This window comes from Scyliorhinus torazame, chromosome 8 (assembly GCF_047496885.1).
Source record: "Scyliorhinus torazame isolate Kashiwa2021f chromosome 8, sScyTor2.1, whole genome shotgun sequence".
In the NCBI taxonomy this organism is placed as follows: Eukaryota; Metazoa; Chordata; class Chondrichthyes; order Carcharhiniformes; family Scyliorhinidae; genus Scyliorhinus; species Scyliorhinus torazame.
This window is the reverse complement of record NC_092714.1, coordinates 15,391,358-15,414,374: the sequence shown is the minus strand read 5'-3', so window position 1 is coordinate 15,414,374 and position 23,017 is coordinate 15,391,358. Positions and strand designations below refer to the sequence as shown.

The following is a 23,017-nucleotide window of genomic DNA, read 5'->3' as shown; positions in this document are numbered from 1 at the left end:
TTGGACACTATGGGCAATTTATCATGACCAATCCACCTAACCCGCACATCTTTGGACTGTGGGAGGAAACCGGAGCACCCGGAGGAAACCCACGCACACACGGGAAGGATGTGCAGACTCCGCACAGACAGTGACCCAAGCCGGAATCGAACCTGGGACCCTGGAGCTGTGAAGCAATTGTGCTATCCACAATGCTACCGTGCTGCCCTATTGTTGTCGAGGTGTTTGAGTGTTGATTGTAGAGCCAGGGAGATAGTATCTGCTGTGGACCGGTTATGGTGATAGGCAAACTGCAGTGGATCGAGACCGTCTGGGAGGCCGACGTTGATCCGTCTCATGAGTAGCCGCTCGAAGCATTTCATGATAACGGACGTCAGGGCCACTGGTCGGTAGCCATTGAGCAGGCAACCTTGTTCTTCTTTGGCTTCATTACCACTCCCTTTCATGTGACATCATCATACCATTTGCCATTTAATCTCCCCTACCTATCGCCCGGCCACAGACCTTGCCCTTCTGTCCTTCCTCCTCATCCCCCACTTTCTCTGCATCTGACACTTGCCTTAAACCAGCTGCACCTCTAACCTCCGCTGATCCGAATAAAAAAGGCGATCGAACGGGACAACTGAACTTTGTTTTTCCTCGAAACAGATGTTGCCAGATCTGCTGAATATTTCCAGCGTTTTCTATTTTCATTTCCAGTTTCCCACATCCGCGCTGTTCAGGCAGCGGTGTTGAACGCTTTCGTGCCAAACAGGTGCCTATTCGTCCCAAGGGGGTAACGTTGCCAGGCAGCAGGGTGGCCAATAACCCCCCCTACCCGAAAGAGACACTCTGGTTCTCTCCCAGCAAGTTTGACAACACAATGTAAACGTTGGATAGTGCCCTACAGAAACACATCTCACCTGTCACTGAGTTCATACATACACTACATAAGGAGTTAATTTTAAAACATATTCACCTGCAACTGCGGTGGAAGGCATAGAAGATCCCTCTCTGGTCCAAAAGTATGTAATTGGGGGCGTCCCTTCACTGGAACATTTCAGTATTACATCTTTTCCAATTTCCTGGCTTCCCTCCACGGAACACATTGGCTTGGATGGTCTCACTGTGGAACAAACACAGAGCACAAAAGCATTTAAGATTCTGCAGGGGAGGCATAAGCTGAACTTCTGTCATGACTTGGGGTGACCACAATCTCAGGAAGGAGGTGAGCGAGAGGAGAAAAGGTTTATTTTTAAAATAAATTTAGAGTACCCAATTCTTTTTTTTCCAATTAAGTGGCAATTTACCATGGCCAATCCACCTAGCCTGCACATCTTTGGGTTGTGGGGGTGAAACCCACGCAAACACGGGGAGAATGTACAAACTCCACACAGACAGTGACCCAGAGCCGTGATCGAACCTGGGACCTCGACGCCGTGGGGCAACAGGGCTAACCCACTGCGCCACCGTGCTGCCAGAGAGGACAAAAGATGCATGGACAATTTAGATTTGATTAATTTCACTCCGAGCATGGCAACCTCATGCTAGATCTCATGCAGCTGTGTGGCAATTAGGGGGTGGTGGGAGCATTTGACGGTTTGGGGTTGAAGGAGGTGCCTGGGGAGCGGTGTGGATTGTCTAGTTGAACGGTCAGACATCGATACTGATTGCACCCCCTCGATAGGAGTGAGGACTGTTTGAAGAGTTAATTGAGGTACACGCCACGCAGGTTACTATTTTAATAGTGGTGAATATTGGGGCACCAGTGGGAGACATAACTGACATATGGTATTGAAAGTAAGAGCCCACTGGAGATTCTCTGCTGCCTTCCTCGCATGGTTTCTAGGGTTTAGAAACCCAACAATGAGAGGGAGGCAGGTGCTGCAGGTTCTAGGAAACAATTGCCTTTTCTATCACTATCGTGTGCCACGAGGAGCAGGAGCATTAACTCAACAAGTCCCTTCAAGGAAGCATATGGCCCTCACATGCTCACCCCGATCCTCTGTGGCCTCGCACTGCCATTATTCTTCTATTTGCCAACATCCACATTAATCTGCTCACCCACCCACTTTCATCAGGTTCTTACAATCACCTGCTCACAACCTTCCCCATTTAGTTCATCTCAAAACTTTTCATCATCAATACTTTTCACTGTACCTCGGTACACGTGACAATAAACAAATCCAATCCAATCCAATCCTGATCTTTCCTATCTTGGCGGTATCCTGCACCGGACATTTTTACTTTTACATATCATATTAAATGAAGAGCCAATGAACAACCGCCAATCATCAGGACAAGGATTTGTTGCCTACGACTGGCAAAGCATTCAACAGTCAACTCCCTTACCCAAAACGCTCAGCTTGATCGATATGGTCTTTGAGCCGGGAGACTTCTTCACTTTGCAATGGTACCTTCCCGAATCCGTGCTTTTCAACCTGGTGATGTTGAGTGAAGCGTCACCTGTTTTAGGATCCGAGGAGCTGAAGTGGACGCGACCTTTCATATCTTCAAGCTGTGATTCGTAGACCCTGTCCCCCGAATAGTCAATGATCTGTTTTATTGGAAAACACAGTCATTAAGCAGCCCAGTTGAATCAATTAGACAGGGACAAATTCACCGACATAGCTGGAACGGCGCTGAAGAAATGGTGTCTTCCTGTTGCCTTCAGAACACAAGAACAATGCTGCGGTTTCTTTCAACATTAAGAGCTTGAATAGCTCTAGATGATGGAAGACAGAGAGCATGTGGGTTTTGTGGTGTTATGAACACAAGAAAAAGTAGTATGTCAAATGGCCCCTCAAGCCTTTTCCGCCGTCTGTTTAAGATATGGTTGATCTTCTTTATCAACTCCACTTTCCCACCCTATCCAGATTTCCTCAATTCCCTTCGGAGTCCAAAAATCTATCACTCCATCTTTAACATACTCAAGCACTGAGCATCCATAGTTTCCTGCGACAGGAAATTCCGAAGTAATTCACAACCAAGTGATGAAATGCCTCCTCATCTCAACGTTAAATGATCAACCCCTTATCCAGAGATCATGACTCCATGTTGTGTGAAGGAAATACATTAATACGCAGGTATTTAGGATATTGTAAAATGGGCACACATTCACGTACGGCCATTTTTACCCAGAAGCCTTGAAACATACACATGGGCAGCACTGGCCAACAGCATTGATTTCAACAGGTGTTAAATAGATGTCTGTACGATGCATAAAGTAACACCGGGGCCTTTCAAGTTCTCTTTCCACGAAGGAACGATAAGAAAAAACTCTGAAGGCATTTTCAAAGGAACTTTGAAAGGTTTTATGACGGTATTGCCTCTCCTTATCAATGCAGGAGGCAGCCTTCGAACTTACCTCAGCAAAATAGTAAATCAGACTTTTAAAAGATCTATTCCACTATGTAAAAAAAAAAAAAAAACATTTTCAGTACCCAATTCATTTTTTCCAGTTAAGGGGCAATTTAGGGTGGCCACCTAACCGGCACATCTCTGGGCTGTGGGGGCGAAACCCACGCAAAGACGGGGAGAATGTGCAAACTACACACGGACAGTTACCCAGAGCCGGGATCGAACCTGGGACCTCAGCACCGTGAGACAGCAGTGCTGACCACTGCGCCACCGTGCTGCCCCATCTATTCCACTATTAAAAATTTAAAATCATTTCTATAAAAAATAGAAACAATTGGATGTAAACAGGACATATCCAAGAACATGGTGCCCATGCATAATTAAAACATTTTAACAATTCAATTATAGTGGATTAAAAGGACACATCCACAAGGAGGAGTTAATCAAAGAGGCAACAGCAATTGCTGCTAAAGAATTATGTCATCTCGTTTAGAAAGGTACAACTGTTCCCATTCCCCGTCAGAAAATCAGAATTATTGTGGAAGGGCCACTGGGAGCGCCGGCTCAACATTTCTCCGGTTGTCGAGGGCTTGGATGTCATGAAACAGGCAGCTTTTGTATTGAACTGCCCCAATTCACTCGGGGATCCAGGTAAAAAATGACTTTGAGTACTGATGAGTATTCTTAAATAGCTGCGGCATTGTATTATTAAAGTTTTCATAGAGTGCCGAAGGAGGCCATTCGGCCCATCGAGTCTGCACCGGCCCTTCGAAAGAGCACCCCACTTAAGTTCTATTGAATTCTGCAGTAGAACTATGTTTTTTAACTGTTCAGCAATTAATGCTCCATGTTAATTAGCTCTCTAATAGACTTGGTAAAGTATAATTTCCCTTGTCGTCTTCTGCATGCATTATAAGAACCTACCTCTCTTGTATCTTCCCGCTTTCAGAATATACAATGTTTGAAGAGAGACTCCTGGACCCTTATAATAGTTAAAACTCGGGCAACAGGTAGCATTGTGGATAGCACAATTGCTTCACAGCTCCAGGGTCCCAGGTTCAATTCCGGCTTTGGTCACTGTCTATGCGGAGTCTGCACATCCTCCCCGTGTGTGCGTGGGTTTCCTCCGGGTGCTCTGGTTTCCTCCCACAGTCCAAAGATGTGCAGGTTAGGTGGATTGGCCATGATAAATTGCCCTTAGTGTCCAAAATTGCCCTTAGTGTTGGGTGGGGTTACTGGGTTATGGGAATAGGGTGGAGGTGTTCACCTTGGGTAGGGTGCTCTTTCCAAGAGCCGGTGCAGACTCGATGGGCCGAATGGCCTCCTTCTGCACTGTAAATTCTATGATATTCTATGAACAGATTAACAGGCTATCTGGGAAACGGTCGTAACTCTTGATAATCCCTTGCCTTATGGGCAGAAGTAGTGTATTTTCTCAAACCCAGGATAAGTGTCTATGTGGTATTGCTGCCTTGAAGTCAGACGAGGGTGATTGTTGAGGGAGTGCTCCCGATATAGGGGCCGTCTATATTTGGGGCTACAATTATAATCTACTACGGTGGACTCTTCAGCATCAGCCCCATCACTCCCCTCAGAATCCAGCCTTTCAGTGTAATCATGACGAATGTGATATAAAATAGTTACTTTAGAGATACTAGTTAATGTAATGTAGAAATAAGCCACTTTGATTCTTGCAGTTAGGGACAAAGGAATTCGAGACCGCATGGAAAAAGCAGGAAGAGGTGTGTCTATGAGAGTGAGGCTGCATTGATAGGGGCCAGAGAAAGGGATTGGAAGTGAGCCAATCAGAATAGATTAAACAGGTCAGGAGGGACCTAGGCTGACCTATGTCCGTCGAGTATGTGAAACTTGATACCATTTGAACTGATTTTGCAGAGATCCCTTTGTCTTTTAGTCAGTCGTTTTCTGGAGTGTAAGAGGCTGGATGTCCTGTTACATTTCTGTAAGATGATTAAGCTTGCAAGCTAAATAAATAACTTCTGTTTACGTGCGAATCCGTCTCAACTTTTATTGAGGCCAGACTGACAGAGAAAGAAATTTGGAGATCAACATTTGGTGCCGAAACCCGGGATTTCTCAGGACGATCCTGATCCAACTGCGAAATCAGAATTAGACTGATTATGAACAGGAGGACAGGGAACAAAGGGCCCTCAATGTAGAAATGGAAAACGACCAGCATTGATTGTTCCCCTCTTCTTATCGTCTGATTAGTCTGGTCACTCGCGGTTGGCACAGAAAGACCGCCTCGACGAAATCACAGGTCAGTCTGGGGATAAGCACTTTAATTGTGAGTTAATTCGGCTGGGGAAGGCTATATTGTTGATGTAACATTTAAGATAAATGGTTCAACTTTAATTGTGAGTTAATTCGGCTGGGGAAGGCTATATTGTTGATGTAACATTTAAGATAAATGGTTCAACTTTAATTGTGAGTTAATTCGGCTGGGGAAGGCTATATTGTTGATGTAACATTTAAGATAAATGGTTCAACTTTAATTGTGAGTTAATTCGGCTGGGTTATGTTATGAGAGGTAGATGTAACATTTGAAATTGAAACAAATGGTTCACCTCTATATGTCTGTGTGTTAAAAATATAGTTGATTAAGTTAAAGAATTTTCCTTGGACTGTAGTGGCGGAAAAACGCAGTTCCAAGGACTAGTTGAGATTATGGGAAATTCCTTGGATAGCACAAATGATCCAGGCATGCCACTGCAAATATTATGTGATAAGTATCCGGACAAAGCTAAGGACTTTAGAAAATTGTCAGCACAGTTAAGAACTAAAATGGGAGATGAATGGCCACTAGGGGGAACCAAAGACCTAGAAATGGTTAAGAAAATCCAGGGACTGATATGGAAAAAAAATCAAAGTATGAAAACTAAAGAATTAATTGGATTATGGAGGCAATATTGTCAAGAGGAAAAAGATAAGATTATGTTGTCCAGCTGGCAGGATAATGCACTTAAAATGGGGATTTCAATTAGTGAACAGGGTAACCTAAAAACATTACAAATCTTGAAAAAGGAATGTGCATTTAAAAAAAGAGCAAATAGAGACAGGAAGGACCCGGGTCACACAAGAGGTGAACTACGCAGTTCAATGGCTGGCCTTGAATTGTCAGAAGAAGAAAAATTCAATAAGTCGGAAAAGTCAGTAGAAATTCCGTCTGCACCCATAGTATGGTCTGCGCTCATTCCAGAACCACCAGAGTACAATAATATATACCCAGCCATTGCTCCCCAGATTTCAAATATGCCAGAAACTCAAGCCCTTTTGGGTGATAGTGTGGGTCCTGTTTTACCAACTTCACAACCGAAAGAGCAAAAGGAACTTTGTCCCACAAGCCCAGTTAGCTCTAGGACAAGATCTCGGACAGCAAGAGAGGGGCTTGAAGCTCACCAGAAACAATTAAGCATATCACCTCAGTCTCCCCAAACTAAGGAGAAATCACAAGAGTTGGGAACAAAGAAAGCTGAAATAACTTCGGTTGAAGAGAAAGAACTCCCCCTAGTGACAGGGAGAGACGTTGAAGTCTTGGAACAACCAGGGGAAATACCTAGAGTGCCCCCTGGTGACATTCGGAGACAGTTACCGATTAGGAAGATGCGAAACCCCGATCCAGGGACGGCGGCTGCAAACCCCACAATAGACGTTTACTTCCCATGGACACCCAGTGAGATGATGGCTATTATGACTACAATTCCAGATAGAAAAAAATCTCCTGCTGCCTTTGTGGATTCATTGAGAACTACTATCTCAATTTATCAAGCTGATTCAAGGGACCTCTGGGCCCTAGTTCAGCAGATTTTAACCCCAGCAGAGTACCGCACTAGTCTTAACCACCTGAATTATGCTAGTCATGCCGCACTCCAGCAGGCCTATGCGTTAGACGACGATAGAAGGACACAGATCTTAAATGCGTTGAATAGCACATTTCAAAGGCCCATAAATCTTTCTGTTATCTTAGACCTAAAACCTAAGAAGAATGAAGACCCAGAGGAATTTCTGGGGCGTTTTAATGAAATCTACCGGGGGCAGTCAGGCGATTTGCTGTATCAAAATGGTCAGAATTCCCCTCAATACTGTGCTATGTTAATGCATTGCCTACCACCTTCTGTGGTTACTGCTGTGAAATGTAATAACATGAATTGGACGGAGAACGACCCTTCCCAGATGGCAAGGGCAGTCAGATTTTACTGGAAGGAGGGTGTAGGCCCAGAAGGAGGCTCAGTTACAAAGGTTAAGACTGAGTATGTAATGAAAAAGGATGATCTGCGACCCCAACAAGGGGCAGAAATGGTAGTTTACCAGCAGGAGCCCCAATATAGTGACTTTGGGTGGGTGGATCAGCGAAGAGGGGGATACCAAACCCACCCAAAAGGACCCTCACCCCATTTTTATGGTCCACTGAATGAATCAACAGCTCTACAACCGCAGCCCCCTCTGAGGGGCCATTGGTCTACTGGAAGACGAGGCCGGGGCAGATATAGAGGGAACAATGGATGTTTTAATTGCGGCCGTGTAGATCACTGGCAACAGGAATGCCCCTTTAAAAGACAGACAGTAGAAGGAGATTATCCGACCCAAAGGAGAGGGTACCCACCAAGGGGAGGACAGATGAGATACACTGACTTCTCCCAGGAAAACCCTTTCCCAACACAGGATTGACTAGCTAATTTAGCCATAAGGACTCTCCAATCCGACAGGGAACCTATTATCTCTCTGCAGATAGGAGATCAACATCACTCATTTGTCATCGACACAGGGGCAGCGATGTCTTCTGTGCAATCAACACTTAAATTACCAATATCCGACCACACGCAGCAATTATCAGGGTTCCAAGGACAGGTGTGTGAGTATCCTATTTCTGAACCTGTGACAGTCACTTACGAGAATACGTCTGCAGAACATCAGTTTGTAGTGACTACTGGATTGGACTGTAACTTGTTGGCCCGAGATTTACTGTGTATCTTCCAGCTACAGCTAGAATGCGGAGATGAGGGGGTAACGGTTACATCATGGAGGATGAGACAACAGTGCTATATTTCTATCACCCCCCAGTGGTGGACGTTAGACATTGAACAGTCACTGCATCACGTTACCCTGGCCTATGACAGAACTGGACGAAACAGGGAGTTGGAGGACAAATACCGGCCATTACTTGAGACCGAATGGCCAGTCAAGGTTACAGCCAGTCACGGGAAAAGAAGGTACAGCCGATTTTGTTACAATATCACCACATTTATGGCCACAGTCAGCTTCGGTAAGCCCTCACATTACACGTCAGGTCTATGACCCGTACCATGCCAGGGATATGGGACGAATGGTCAGGAGGGCAGTGGATCATTCAGATCCAACAGACTACACACTTCAAGCCATGCCAGACGGCACTACCATAAAATATTTTGAGGTCCCTGAAACGATTAACACTCGACTGCAGCATCACAGGGGACATGTGTTGGAATATGTCAATCCACAGGTCTGGGCGGAATACCCATCACAAGTGGGAAAGACAAATGTTACACCTATCAAGGTAATGATTAAGGATCATGCAAAGCTACCTTCCATTCGGCAATACCCCCTCAAATCTCAAGCTGCTCCATCAATAGATAAATTAATTCAAGAACTATTGAAACAGGGTATTTTGGTCCCTTGCCAATCAGAATGTAACACCCCCATACTTGCTGTGCCTAAACCAGACAAACCAGACCAGTACCGATTAGTACAGGATTTACGTTCAATCAATGCCATCGCACAGCCGTTACATGCTCTCGTCCCTAACCCTGCCCACATACTGGCTCAAATTGCAGCTCAAGCCCGGGTCTTCGCCGTAATTGACCTTCAGCACGCCTTCTTTGCCCTCCCACTTGCGACTGAAAGTCAATATTTGTTTGCCTTCACTTACAATGGGCAGCAGTATACCTGGACCCGACTGCCACAGGGGTTTGTCAATTCCCCTACACTCTTCTCCAGATGTTTGCAGACCCAACTCCAGGCCTTGACATTGGAGCATGGTTCCACTCTAGTGCAGTATGTAGATGACATATTGGTGGCAAGTCCTGACGAGCCCAGTAACAGGGATGATGTGATCCAATTACTGAACCACCTATCCTCGTTGGGTTATGTTGTTTCACAAGCAAAGGTCTTGGTGGCTCAGAGAAAAGTTAAGTTCTTAGGAGTTTTACTTACAGCCACAGAAAGAAGTCTCGACCCCAGTAGGATTGAACCAATATGCCAATTCCCTGCCCCTACAATAGCCAAAGAGGTTCGTCATTGGCTGGGTATGGTGAATTATTGTCGGCAGTGGATACCAAACATCGCTGTCTATACAAAGCTGCTGACACCTTATACGAGTAAAGAGGGAAACTTTACTCTCACCACCGAGGCAGTCGAGGCCTTCCGTTGCCTGAAGCAGGCCTTGCTACAAGCACCGGCCCTCGGTAGGCCCCTATACGACCGACCATTCCAGATATACTGTACCGTTCTGGAAGGATGTTCAACAGCGGTACTCACCCAGAAACATGGGGACAAGCACCGGCCCGTAGCATATTACTCTTCCAAACTCGACCCAGTGGCGTTGGGTCACCCTGTTTGCACCCAGATCCTGGCAGCGATATACAATAGTTTGCAAGCTGCTGCCAACATCACTCTACAACAGGATATTATGGTGTATAGCTCCCACTCGGTAATCGCACTATTGGGGCAACTGCAGACTCAGCATCTTACCGCAGCTCGTCAGAATAGGTATGAAATATACCTTTTGAACAATCCACGTCTGACATTTAAATATTGTACCACTATCAATCCAGCCTGTTTTCTTAGCGGTCCCCCTGTCCATGAGGATGCGCCTGGTCACGACTGTTTAGCCTTGATTCAGGAAACTACAACAATAAGGGACGATCTGAGTGATATTCCGTTAGAACAACCTGACATGATTATGTATGTTGATGGCAGTGCATTAGTAAGCCCCACTGGCCGGAGACTGTCCGGTTATGCAATCATAGATCAGGATGGTCTGATTTTAGAAGCAGCAGCTTTCCAGACCCCTTACTCAGCACAACAAGCTGAACTTTTTGCCCTCACCCGTGCATGTATACTTGGGGGAGATCGCCGGGTAAATATCTACACTGACTCCCGATATGCTTTCGGGGTAGTTCATGACTTCGGACAACTCTGGAAGAATAGGGGATTCCTTACCTCGGCTGGTACAGAAATATCCAACCGGGGTTTAGTTAATGACCTACTGCAGGCCCTCCTTCTGCCAGCGCAGATTTCCGTTATTAAATGCGCTGCCCACACGAATGGTACAACCCCAGTTGACGTTGGTAATGAACGAGCAGATCGTGCAGCGCGCACAGCCGCACAAATTCAGCAAGTGATGGTGCCTAAAATGTTAAGTCAGACTAAACGATCTACTATGAATGTGTCTGCTTCTGACAAGCCAATGCCAACCATCCAAGACGTCATAAGGTTACAGGAGGACGCTCCTGAGAGTGATAAACAAATGTGGAAACGGTTAGGTTGTACATATGATTCTGTTTCCTCTTTATGGACCACGCCTGCACATCAGACTTGTATGTCTGATGTGCTGGCTTTATGGGTCATCGAATGTGTACACTTTGCAACTCATTGTGGGGCTCGGGGGACTAGTGATTTGTTGCTGGACACTTGGTGGCACCCTAAAATGCAGGGGTTGGCCCAAAGTATCAGTAATCGGTGTTTGATTTGTCAGCAATATAACACCGGAAAAGGTATCCCTTGTGGGAAGGGGCAAACCCCGTTGCCCAGTGGTCCCTTTGAGACGCTCCAAATGGATTACATTGAGTTGGAAAGGTGTCAATGTTACAAATATGTTTTGGTCATTGTGGATGTGTTCAGCAGATGGGTCGAGGCGTATCCGACTATCGATAATAAAGCTGCTACTGTGGTTAAAGTCTTGATGAGGGAAATCATTCCCCGGTACGGTATACCAGCTCAGTTAAGTTCTGATAATGGGCCTCATTTTATTGGACAAATTAACAAGGAGTTTTGCTCCCAGTTGGGCATACGCCAGCAGTTACACTGTGCTTACAGACCGCAGGCAGCCGGGTTGGTTGAAAGACACAATCAGACCCTCAAAACTAAATTGGCTAAATTAAGAGCAGACACGGGACTGACATGGCTTAAGTTGCTCCCCGTTGCCCTCTTCCAGCTGCGGGTTACACCTGCGGGACCAGCCCGGCTCTCTCCCGCCGAGATTCTCTATGGCAGGCCTCTTAGAACTCCTTGGAGCCTGCAGGTTCCCAGACGGGTTCAGTTTCATCAGATGACTGAGGAAATGACCACCTATGTTCTGGCCCTTACGCAAGTGCTCAAGGAACTCCATGGCCAAGTCCGCGCGGCTCACGAGCCATTGCCCCCAGTACCTAGCTCACTTTCAGTCCAGCCCGGTAGTTATGTAATGGTCAAAAATTGGACTAGGAAGGGGTCGGAGCCGCGATGGGATGGGCCCTTCCAAGTTCTCCTTGCCACCCCCACAGCAGTTAAAGTGGAGGGGCGAAGTGCTTGGGTCCACCTACATCACTGTAAATTGAGTCCATCTCCACTACTGTAAAAGGTCGGATACTAACCTGCCTCCCTTCCCCAGTGCTATTTTACAGGTGTGGAGCATGATGGAGTGGCTACGCATCGTCTGTCTGATATTTGGCCTCACTTCGCTTGGCGTGTTATTGGCGATGGACATGGAAAAGGGGAATATTATGTATCTGTGTAGCCCCAGCCAATCTACAAGGATACATCACCTATGCACAGGTGATGTTCTTCACTGCCCCCATATACGAGGACATGGTATCGACTCATGGAAGGTCATCAAAGTTAAGGAGAATGCGGGAGTCATGAAGCAGCTGCACCGGTCCCGGCGATGGGAAGGGAACATTATATGGACATTGCCTTGTTTTTGGAATACATGTAAATTTGATTTTGGATGTGTTAAAAGTGGTACAATAAAGGTAACATCAAGCTGTCAGAAGAGTGTAGGAAGAGACCATGAGAAAGAGAAAGGGACTAGAGAGAGGACGGGGCGTGTGAGAAGGGAAGTACAGCTAGAACGTAGGTTACCGGGAGATACACTTAAGTTAATTAAAGGCCAAACTGAGGAAAACCCGGGTAGTATGAATCTCTTCTACCAGATTTACCACCGTCTGTATGGCCAGGGACGGGTTGTCTGCTACCCAAACCCCGCAGCGGTGTCTCGGTTATTTTCTGTTTCACCGCTTTGGGGCACTCCCCAAACGGTGGTTCATTGTCAGCGTTCCGAGCCATTGCCCGAGCACGTCACTCTTCCTTACGATCCGGATTCAGCACCACCGGCTATTTGCCTTCCCCTCCCTCGGGATAATTCCCATTCACAGTACGATAGGCTGCGACGGTGGAGGGCGTACATACCTAGCCACTTCACTCCCAATAGGGATTCCCGGTCGTACGAGAATTGCTTCAGCAGTGAAGGATATGGCTGTTTGCTGGTAGAGGTGGACACAAATATAACATGTCTGTTTCCCACCTGTACGGACAGGAGGTGCCATATCACCCAGGCGTCTGGCCAATGCGTTTGTTATAGCACCACTTGCGTTCCATTGAACGCTGGCCTCCAGCTCCTTTGTGGCTGGGCGAATGTCTCTCATATCACTGTCGGGAATAGGGCTTTCCGCATTGCTGGGCGGCCCGAATGGGCATTTCAAAATTGGATAAACTGGGCTACTGGGAGGTCCTTACGCAACCGATATACTGATTGTGATGCTAGTCTCCACACGGAACAAGGATACTACTTTTTATTTAATGGTACGGCGACCAACGTTTTGTCACCCCCATTTCCCCGCCGAATTGCTATAGGGACTCTAGTCCCTACCACAGTCCCCTGCCCTTCGGCGTGGAACCTGCATAATCAGTTAGCACGCCAGGCAGTCTCTGCTGAATTTTGCGAGAACTGGAAAAAACCTCAGGTTCTTGCACCCAACCGGGGCCACTCAGCCGGGTGGGGCATTCTGAGCGTATTGACACTGGGAGGTGTGGGGGGTTCCTTGGCTGTTAGTGATCGGAATTATTTTATTTGCGGCCTTACCATTTTGGGAAATGAAACCTTGGGAGCCCTCGGGGCAATAACTAAGGAGTTGTCTCAGCTACGGTTGTTTGCAATGCAGAACCGGTATGCTCTTGACTATCTTCTGGCCCGTGAGGGTGGGGTATGCGCCATAGTACAGGGCAAGTGTATTATGGGGATTCAGGACTTGACTGCTAACATCACTAAATTTATGGATCGCATACGGGATCACTTGGACGGGATGCAGGATCCTGGCTCTTGGGGTAACTGGGGATTTGGAGGATGGAAGGACTGGTTGATAAATATGGCCATGTATCTAGTGGTAGCTATCGGCTGCATCTTTGTGGGCCTGGCCATCCTTAAATGTGTGATGGGTAAAATGCGGGGTGCACTGGATCAGATCACCGCCCCAATCACCGAGAAAAAAAATTTAACTGTTAAAATCCATGAGGGTGAAGCAGATGAAGGGGGGCTAAGACAGGAATTGGAAATGCAGCGACGAATCTTTTTAGATGAGGAACCGTAGCTATAGATTGGATAGTTCGGTTATCATGGAATGATAAAAGGAGGGAATGACGAATGTGATATAAAATAGTTACTTTAGAGATACTAGTTAATGTAATGTAGAAATAAGCCACTTTGATTCTTGCAGTTAGGGACAAAGGAATTCGAGACCGCATGGAAAAAGCAGGAAGAGGTGTGTCTATGAGAGTGAGGCTGCATTGATAGGGGCCAGAGAAAGGGATTGGAAGTGAGCCAATCAGAATAGATTAAACAGGTCAGGAGGGACCTAGGCTGACCTATGTCCGTCGAGTATGTGAAACTTGATACCATTTGAACTGATTTTGCAGAGATCCCTTTGTCTTTTAGTCAGTCGTTTTCTGGAGTGTAAGAGGCTGGATGTCCTGTTACATTTCTGTAAGATGATTAAGCTTGCAAGCTAAATAAATAACTTCTGTTTACGTGCGAATCCGTCTCAACTTTTATTGAGGCCAGACTGACAGAGAAAGAAATTTGGAGATCAACAATCACCTCATTCTTCTATATGCAGAGAACATTCTGCTTGACAAGAGAGAAGGCTGAACTAACCATGAGGAAGGAAGAGACAGAGAGAGCACAGGACAGACACATAAAGTGCCTGCACAGAAAGAAAGCAAGAGTGTGCAAAACACAAACACCAGGACAAGAGTACAGAAGCAAGCAAAGAGAAAGAAACAAGCGTGCACAGACACAATCCTGACACTCAGTGCTATTCTCAGAATTATCGAAACTCCGGTCTTCTGGGCAAGTTGGCAGGCTGACACGCAAGTTTAAAATAACTAATCAATTGCCCCACCTCAATTCATAACGTTTGGATGGTCAAATCTCAGGTTTGGTACCCACAATTAATGGTGAATCTACTAGATTGGTAGGAGTGCGTGACCACTCAATATCCAATGGCCCGATGTCGGCGTTGGTCACTCTGAACTGGCATGGCAACATCACGCTGTCTCCGTCACCTGCCTGCACGTTTTCTGGTGCCGAGAGGATTTCCAATCCCTGCGACCAACCTGCAACACAAAATAAAGTGACATCAACTATCCGCTGTGAAGCTGGGTTTATCACGGGGCATGCCGCTGACTTTCGCTCTTCAACGTCTCCCCGCACCGGATTGTCAGCTGGCACCAGGAACACACTGTCACATAGCCATTCTGCACAAGAGCCCAGAGTACCGGGCATGCTCTTTGGCACCCTTTCACACACACACACACACACACGCACTTCTGTCTTCCAAGCGATCCCAGTTGCATACTTCATATGTCTCGGAGCAATGCCAAGTTGATGCTATTTTCTAATGCTGCAACAGGTTTGCTTAGAAGAAATTCTAAGGTATCGCTGTAATCACAACATGTCTGCACTCATGTTTACAGCTCAGCTTCCAATACCTTAGTGCTGGCCAAATGCAGACTGGCCAAATGCAGACGCACATCACATTTTGCTGACTGCTGCCCACAGGCAGGGTTGCCAAATTCCACTGATTTTCATTCATTGTTTTTTTCCCCTCCCTCCATGATTGAAGTGATACGCGCGTAAAGCAAGGCAGTAAGTGCTGAATGCACACAACATTGACCAACCATATGTCCAAAGTTTGATTTAATTTTTGTTTTTACCATTTGGAGATGATGATTCTATTAATATATAAGTGATTAAATATTTTCTATAACTTATGAAGTATTTGCCATGTATTTAATCTTTTTCCTGGAATCATGGTGAGCGAGCAGTTCCCATTTCAATCTTGTGGCCCAATGAGATGAAGGAGGGCCACTCACACGGCCCACTCACTAGCCCAGGTTGCCCATCGCTGCGGTGGTGTCTGCTTCCTTTTCCAGAGTCCACAACCAGGTTCAACCAATCAAGCACAGTGAGCATAGATCAGTTATCAGACTGTAGAATACGAGAGCAGGGATGTGCTGCTGAGGCCGTACAAGTCTCTGGTTGGACCCCATTTGCAATATTGTGAGCTGGTTTGGGCCCCATATCTCAGGAAGGATGTGCTGGCCTTGGAAAGGGTCCAGAGGAGGTTCACAAGAATGGTCCCTGGAATGAAGGGCTTGTCATACGAGGAGCGGTTGAGGACTCTGGGTCTGTACTCAATGGAATTTTGAAGGACGAGAGGGGATCTTAAGGAAACTTGTAGAATACTGAAAGGCCTGGATAGAGTGGGCGTGGAGAGGATGTTTCAACTTGTAGGGGAGACTAGAACCCAAGGACACAGCATCAGACTGACGGGATGATCTTTTAAAACAGAGGTGAGGAGGAATTTCTTCAGCCAGAGGGTGGTGAATCTGTGGAACTCATTGCCGCAGAAGGCTGTGGAGGCCAAATCACTGGGTGTCTTTAAGATAGTGATAGACAGTTTCTTGATTAATAAGGGGATCAGGATCAGGGGTTATGGGGTGGGGGGGGGGGGGGGGGGGGAAGAGAGGGGGGGGGAGGCAGGAGAATGGGGATGAGAAAAATATCAGCCATGATTGAATGGCGGAGCAGACTCGATGGGCCGAATGGCCTAATTCTGCTCGTATCTTATTGTCTTATGAACAATTGTACACTCTCTCCCTGCCACACTTTCTTACTACACCATCTTGACCAAATATGCTTTCACACCCACCTCCTCATGCCTGGCACGCTTCTGCCCTCAGCATTTTACACAAACCCACTCTCTGTTGTGAAGGCAAGGGGATGTGACTACGCAAACAATGAGGTGCTCTATGCACTGCATCCTAATGATGGTACATATACATCTCAATGTAAAGAAACCCCAGATTTCAAAAGTTATCACAAGCTAAAAAGGGAACAGGCTTCACTTTACAATGATACTTCCCGAGCACCACCATAAACAACTTACATTTATGTAGAAACTTGAACATAGAAAAATGTCACTTCACAGGAGCGTTTGCAAATAGAACTGATCTATTGGGCGCTATTCTCTCTCTCCTCTTCCCCCCCCCCCCCCCACCACACCGGGTGGGAGAATCGCTGGGGCGCTGCGCGAATTGCGCCACGCCGCCCCGACCCCCGCACGCGATTCTCCCACCCCCCGGAAACCAGCGGCGCGCGATTCGCACCGGGCCGCTCGGAGAACTAGCAAGCGGCGATTCTCCGGCCCAGATGGGCTGAGCGGCCGCTACGACAGGACAGGTTCCCGCCGCCACCGTCCACCCCTGGTCCCTCCGGCTGGAACTCTGCGGGATCGCTGGGGGGGGGGGAACGGCCTGTTTGGGGAGGGAAGGGGGCTCCTTCACCAGGATGGCCGCCGATGGGGTCTGGCCCACGATCGGGGCCCACCAATCGGCGGGGCGGCCCCATTATGTTGTTATGTTCTTGTCTCCAGCCCAACACAGTGGGATACAAGTGGGAGAAATACAAGTTATAGAGGGGAGTGAAGGGAAAGAAATCCACAGACACATGAAAATATTCTCTTCATCGCCATCTTAAATGGAATACCCCTGATTTTTAAATTGCCCCCACCCACAGTTCTAGCCCCTGCCACAAGGGGAAAATCCTTTTTCAGCATCCACCCTGTCAAGTTCCCAAAGATCCTGCATATTTCAGTAAGATTACATCTCACTTTTCCAAATTCCACTGAATACAGGCCTAATCAGTCCGACATTCCTCACAAGATAGCACACCCATCCTGGAAATCAGTCGAGTGATCCTTCGCTGAATTCCTTCTAATGCAATTCTGTCCTTTCTTAAATCTGGAGACAAAATCTGCACAGAGGACTCCAGATATGATCTCACCAATTTAAAATTTCCCCACTTTTTTTATTTCATTCCTATTCATTGTCATAAATTCCATTACCATTCTCATCATGCACTGCACCCGCAAATTAACTTTTTGTGATTCATGTACAAGGAACCCAGATCCTTCGGTCTCTCAAGACTTATGCAACCCCTCTCCATTCAGATAATATGCTGCAAGGGGCGGCTTGGTGGTGCAGTGGTTAGCACTGCTGCCTCATGGCGCTGAGGACCTGGGTTTGATCCGGGCCCTCTATCCGTATGGAGTTTGCACATTCTCCCAGTGTCTGTGTGGGTCTCACCCCCACAACCCAAAGATGTGCAGGGTAGGTGGACTGACCACTCTAAATTGCCCCTTAATTGGAAAAAAATTAATTGGGTACTCCGAATTAATTTTTTTTTTTTTTAAATGAGAAAGCAGATTATTGTCTGCATGGCTATAAATTAGGAGAGGGGAACATGCAACAAGACCTGGGTGCCCTCGTAACCTGAAAGCAAGCATGCAGGTACAGAAGGCGGCAAAGGGTATGCTGGCCTTCATAGCAAGGGGATTCAAGTGCAAGAGCAGGGATGCCTTGCTGCAATTATACAGGGCCTTGGTGAGGCCACACCTGGAGTAACGTGTCCCATTTTGGTCTCCTTATCTGAGGAAGGATGTTCTTGCTATGGAGGGAGTGCAGCGAAGGTTTACCAGACTGATCCCTGGGATGGAGTTCAGAAGAATTGGGGGGGGGGGGGGGGGGGTCTCATAGAAACCTATTAAAAAATGTTTACATTTTTTTCAAATAAAAATTTAGACTACCCAATTATATTTTTCCAATTAAGGGGCAATTTAGCGTGGCCAATCCACCTACCATGTGTTGTGTTCTGCTTCTTCGTGCACCATAAGCTGCTTCCTTGATGTATGCTCTGACAAAGGAAGGTCCAGACTATGATAATGAGTTCACTATGTTTATTGAACTATTAACACAGTTCTTAAATGAGTTTGACTCTCCTGCTAATCGAACTGCAGTAACTCAGTCTAGCTAAACCAGTCTGCTCTAAGCCACGTGCTGGGTGTGATGCTTCTGATCAACCCTGATGTACTCTCTCGTCATGGGTTTGTGGAAAGAGAAAAGAGCATGTGTGCAATGTCCTTTTATATGGGTTGTGTAATGCCCCTGTGGTAAAGCCACCTCTGGGTGTCCTGATTACCCATTGGTTGTGTCCTGTTGTAATGACCCATTGGCTGTGTGTCTGTGTCATGACATCTCTGGTGCTCCCTCTAGTGGTTACTTAGTTGTAGTGTATTTACATTAACCCCTTGTGTATTTACAGTGATGCATATCACACCATACACATCTTTTTGGGTTGCAGGGGTGAAACCCATGCAGACACGGCGAGAACGTGCAAAATGCACACAGACAAGTGACCCGGGGCCGGGATCGACTCTGGGTCCTCAGAGTCATGTGCAGCAGTGCTAACCACTGCGCCACCGTGCTGCCCAAGACCCATAAAATTCTAACAGGACTAGACGAGGTAGATGCAGGAAGGATGTTCTTGATGGTGGGTGTCTTCAGAACCAGGAGTCACAGTCTGAGGATACAGGCTGGACCATTTTGGTTAGATCGGAGGAGAAATGTCTTCACCCAGAGAGTTCGGCCTGTGGAATAGTTGAGGCCAAAATATTGTATGTTTTCAAGAAGCAGTTAGATTTTATCACTTGGGGCGAAGGGGGTCAAAGGATATGGGGGATGGAGGGGGAAGCGGGATTAGGCTATTGAGTTGGATGATCAGCCATGATGATAATGAATGCCTCGAAGGGCCGACTGCTCTAATTTTCTAAGTTCACGATAGATTCTACCATTCGCACATTCTCCCCGTGTCTGCGTGGAGCTCACCCCCACAACCTAAAGATGTGCAGGGCATATGGATTGGCCACGCTAAATTGCCCTTTAAAATTGGAAAAAAAAATAATTGGGTACTCTATAAATTTTTTTTTTTTCCAATTCTACCATTTTCGCCATGACAGATATTAGACTAAGTGAGCTGTAGTTTCCCGTTTCCTGTCTCCCTCCTTTCTTTGACAGAGGAGTTACATCACTATTCTCCAATCCGATGGGTTCTCTCTGAATTGAAGAAATTTTGGAAAATTAAAACCAATCTATCTAATATTTCAGCAGCCACTTCTTCCAAGACCTTAGGATGAAGTCTATCAGGAGCTGTCTCGTGATCAATTGATGAATTTTTAGTTCCAATAGTTTTTTTCTTTTCCTGGGGATGTAACTGCTTTAAATTCCCTTTCACCTATTGATACACAATTATTTCTGGGACGCCGTTCGCAAAGACAGATGCTAAATATCTGTTCAAATCAACCAGCATTTCCTTATTTTCCATTAGTAATTCCCTTGACGCTGTCTCTAGAGGACCAACATTCACCTGATTTACTCTTTTCCTTTTTATGTGCTTGTAGAAACTTTTTGCATGAGTTATTTTTTCTATCCAGCTAGCATTCTATCACATTCCGATTTCTCCGTAATGATTCCATTAGTCGCGCTTCACATTAAAAAATATTCGGTCCAATCTTCTGACCTGCTACTAATCTACACAGAATTGTAAGTTTTTCTTTCAATTTGATATTACTTTTAAACTTCCTTAACCAGAGCCGGTGGGTCCTCCCCAGTCTTCGCTGGAATGCATCTTTGACGAGTGTTATGAAATATCTCCTCAAATGGCTGTTGTTGCATCTATCTGTCCTTCAGCCCAATTTCCCAGTCCACTTCAGCCAGCTGGATTTTCATCCCCTCATAATTTCCCTTATTTACGTTTAAACCACCAGTTTTGGACCCATCGTCCCAAAGACTGGGTGGGGGTTGGGCAAAGACGAAAGGCAAAGAGAAAGGTTAGATTTAAATCTTAAGAGGTGCAAAGAGAGTTTACAACACTGCTGGCTTGCTCCTCCCAGTCACCTACATCGCACTTTTTGTATACAAATAATCATAGAATTTACAGTGCAGAAGGAGGCCATTCGGCCCATCGAGTCTGCACCGGCTCTTGGAAAGAGCACCCTACCCAAGGTCAACACCTCCACCCTATCCCCATAACCCAGTAACCCCACCCAACACTAAGGGAAATTTTGGACACCAAGGGCAATTTATCATGGCCAATCCACCTAACCTGCACATCTTTGGACTGTGGGAGGAAACCGGAGCACCAGGAGGAAACCCACGCACACATGGGGAGGATGTGCAGACTCCGCATAGACAGTGACCCAAGCCGGAATCGAACCTGGGACCCTGGAGCTGTGAAGCAATTGTGCAATCCACAATGCTACCGTGCTGCCCTCATCTATTATTTCAATAGATAAGAATTTGCAGATAAGCAGCTTGAGAGGAGTGAAGGCAAATGATTCCACCATGTTGGGAGTCGAGGGGAAAAAAGGAAATCAGTGTGTTTGGTTTTTGTTAAGGGATATGGGCCGACGGCAGCTATCTGGAGTTAGGATCATAGAATTTACAGTGCAGAAGGAGGCCATTTGGCCCATCGAGTCTGCACCGGCTCTTGGAAAGAGCACACCACATAAACTCCCACCTCCACCCTATCCCCGTAACCCAGTAACCCCACCTAACCGAAGGGCAATTTAGCATGGCCAATCCACCTAACCCTGCACATCTTTGGACTGTGGGAGGAAACCGGAGCACCCGGAGGAAACACACGCCGACACGGGGAGAACGTGCAGACTCTGCACATCCAGTGACCCAAGCCGGGAATCGAACCTGGAACCCTGCAGCTGTGAAGCAACTGTGCTAATCACGATGCTACCGGGCGGCCTTAGGCCACAGATCAGCCATGGTCTCATTAAATGGCTGGACAAGCTCGAAGGGCTGAATGGCCTGTAACAACCCAGGTCCTGCTGAAGCCTATGGCGTCAGGGATTTGGTCTCCCCAGGATCCCATGGGGAATATACACTCTCCCGTTAAAAGGGCGGAGCTACCTGGGGCTTCTGGGATAAAACCAATTCACTCGGTTGGCTAGCACTCACTTGGACTCTGCTGTACTTGGAAATAAACCTCCTGTAACGTGGTGTGGACTCCTTCCTTTTGGCGGACATAATATGGCCTACTCTTGTTCCTAGTGTGTGCACAGCATCAGCCAAACACCAACTGCTGAACCAACATACAGGGGGGCAGAGTTTAAAAAGCAGCAGGGAAACAATGAAAGGATCTAATAAATCCCATTGTATTTCCGTAGATGATATTATTACAAAAATATCTTCTGTTGCTTGTATAATGTGGGTGGCATAGTAGCACAGTTGTTAGCACTGTTGCTTCACAGCGCCAGGGTTCCAGGTTCGATTCCCGGCTTAGGTCACTGCCTGTGAGGAGTCTGCACGCTCTCCCCGTGTCTGCGTGGGTTTCCTCCGGGTGAAATGAAAATGAAAATCGCTTATTGTCACGAGTAGGCTTCAATGAGGTTACTGTGAAAAGCCCCGAGTCGCCACATCCCGGCGCCTGTTCGGGGAAGCTGGTACGGGAGCTCCGGTTTCCTCCCACAAGTCCCGAAAGACATCCTTGTTACGTGGTTTGGACATTCTGACTTCTCCCTCAGTAGACCCGAACAGACGCCGGAGTGTGGCGACTAGGGGATTTTCACAGCAACTTAATTGCAGTGTTAATGTAAGCCTACTTGTGACACTAATAAAGATTATGATTATTATGATAATGCAATTGCAATTTAGAGTAAGTATTGTCCTGTATTTTTGCAATGCCGTTCACAACCTCAGGTCGTCACAAAGCATCTTATAGCCACTTTTGCTCTGTAGTCACTGTTGCAATGTTAAAAAAAAGACATTCAGTTTGTGCACAGCAAACTCCTGCAGACAGCAAAGCAATACTGGACAGATAATCTGTTTCAGTGATGTTGGTCGAAGAATATGAGTTAGTCAAGAAATGGAGGTGAACTCTTCTTGCAGTTGAGTGCACAGGCCCAAGTTTGGAGACAGGGCCTCAGCTTAACCTCGCTTCCACAAGATGATGCATCCCATGAAGTGTTCACCTGGGTCAACCGCTTCAGCCCCTGCAGTGGGACTTAAACCTTCCGCCTCAGAAACGTGACTGCTACCCATTGAGCAACAGCTGACACGTTATTCAGGTCAGGTAATTGCTCAATTCTAATAAGAGGTGTGCACACAGGAAGTATGATTCAGAGAATTGGGATGGCAAAATTGCTGCCCCACCTCTGCCCCACACTCCCCATCAGTATAGCTCACTGGTCAGAGGAAATCAAAATGAAATGAAAATCGCTTATTGTCACAAGTAGGC

The 23,017-nt window shown here is 46.6% G+C and overlaps 1 protein-coding gene across 4 annotated transcripts in view; it reads right to left on the bottom strand.

Moving 5' to 3' along the window:
- Window positions 1-23,017, bottom strand: part of cxadr (CXADR Ig-like cell adhesion molecule) — a 120,000-nt gene that overhangs the window by 27,940 nt on the left and 69,043 nt on the right. For all 4 annotated transcript variants that reach the window (XM_072513123.1, XM_072513121.1, XM_072513120.1 and 1 more), the window contains exons 2-4: window positions 14,819-14,985; window positions 2,332-2,536; window positions 959-1,105 (exon numbers count right to left, since the gene is read on the bottom strand). In XM_072513123.1, coding sequence (XP_072369224.1) covers window positions 959-1,105; window positions 2,332-2,536; window positions 14,819-14,985 — 519 coding nt within the window. The remainder of the gene's footprint in view (window positions 1-958; window positions 1,106-2,331; window positions 2,537-14,818; window positions 14,986-23,017) is intronic.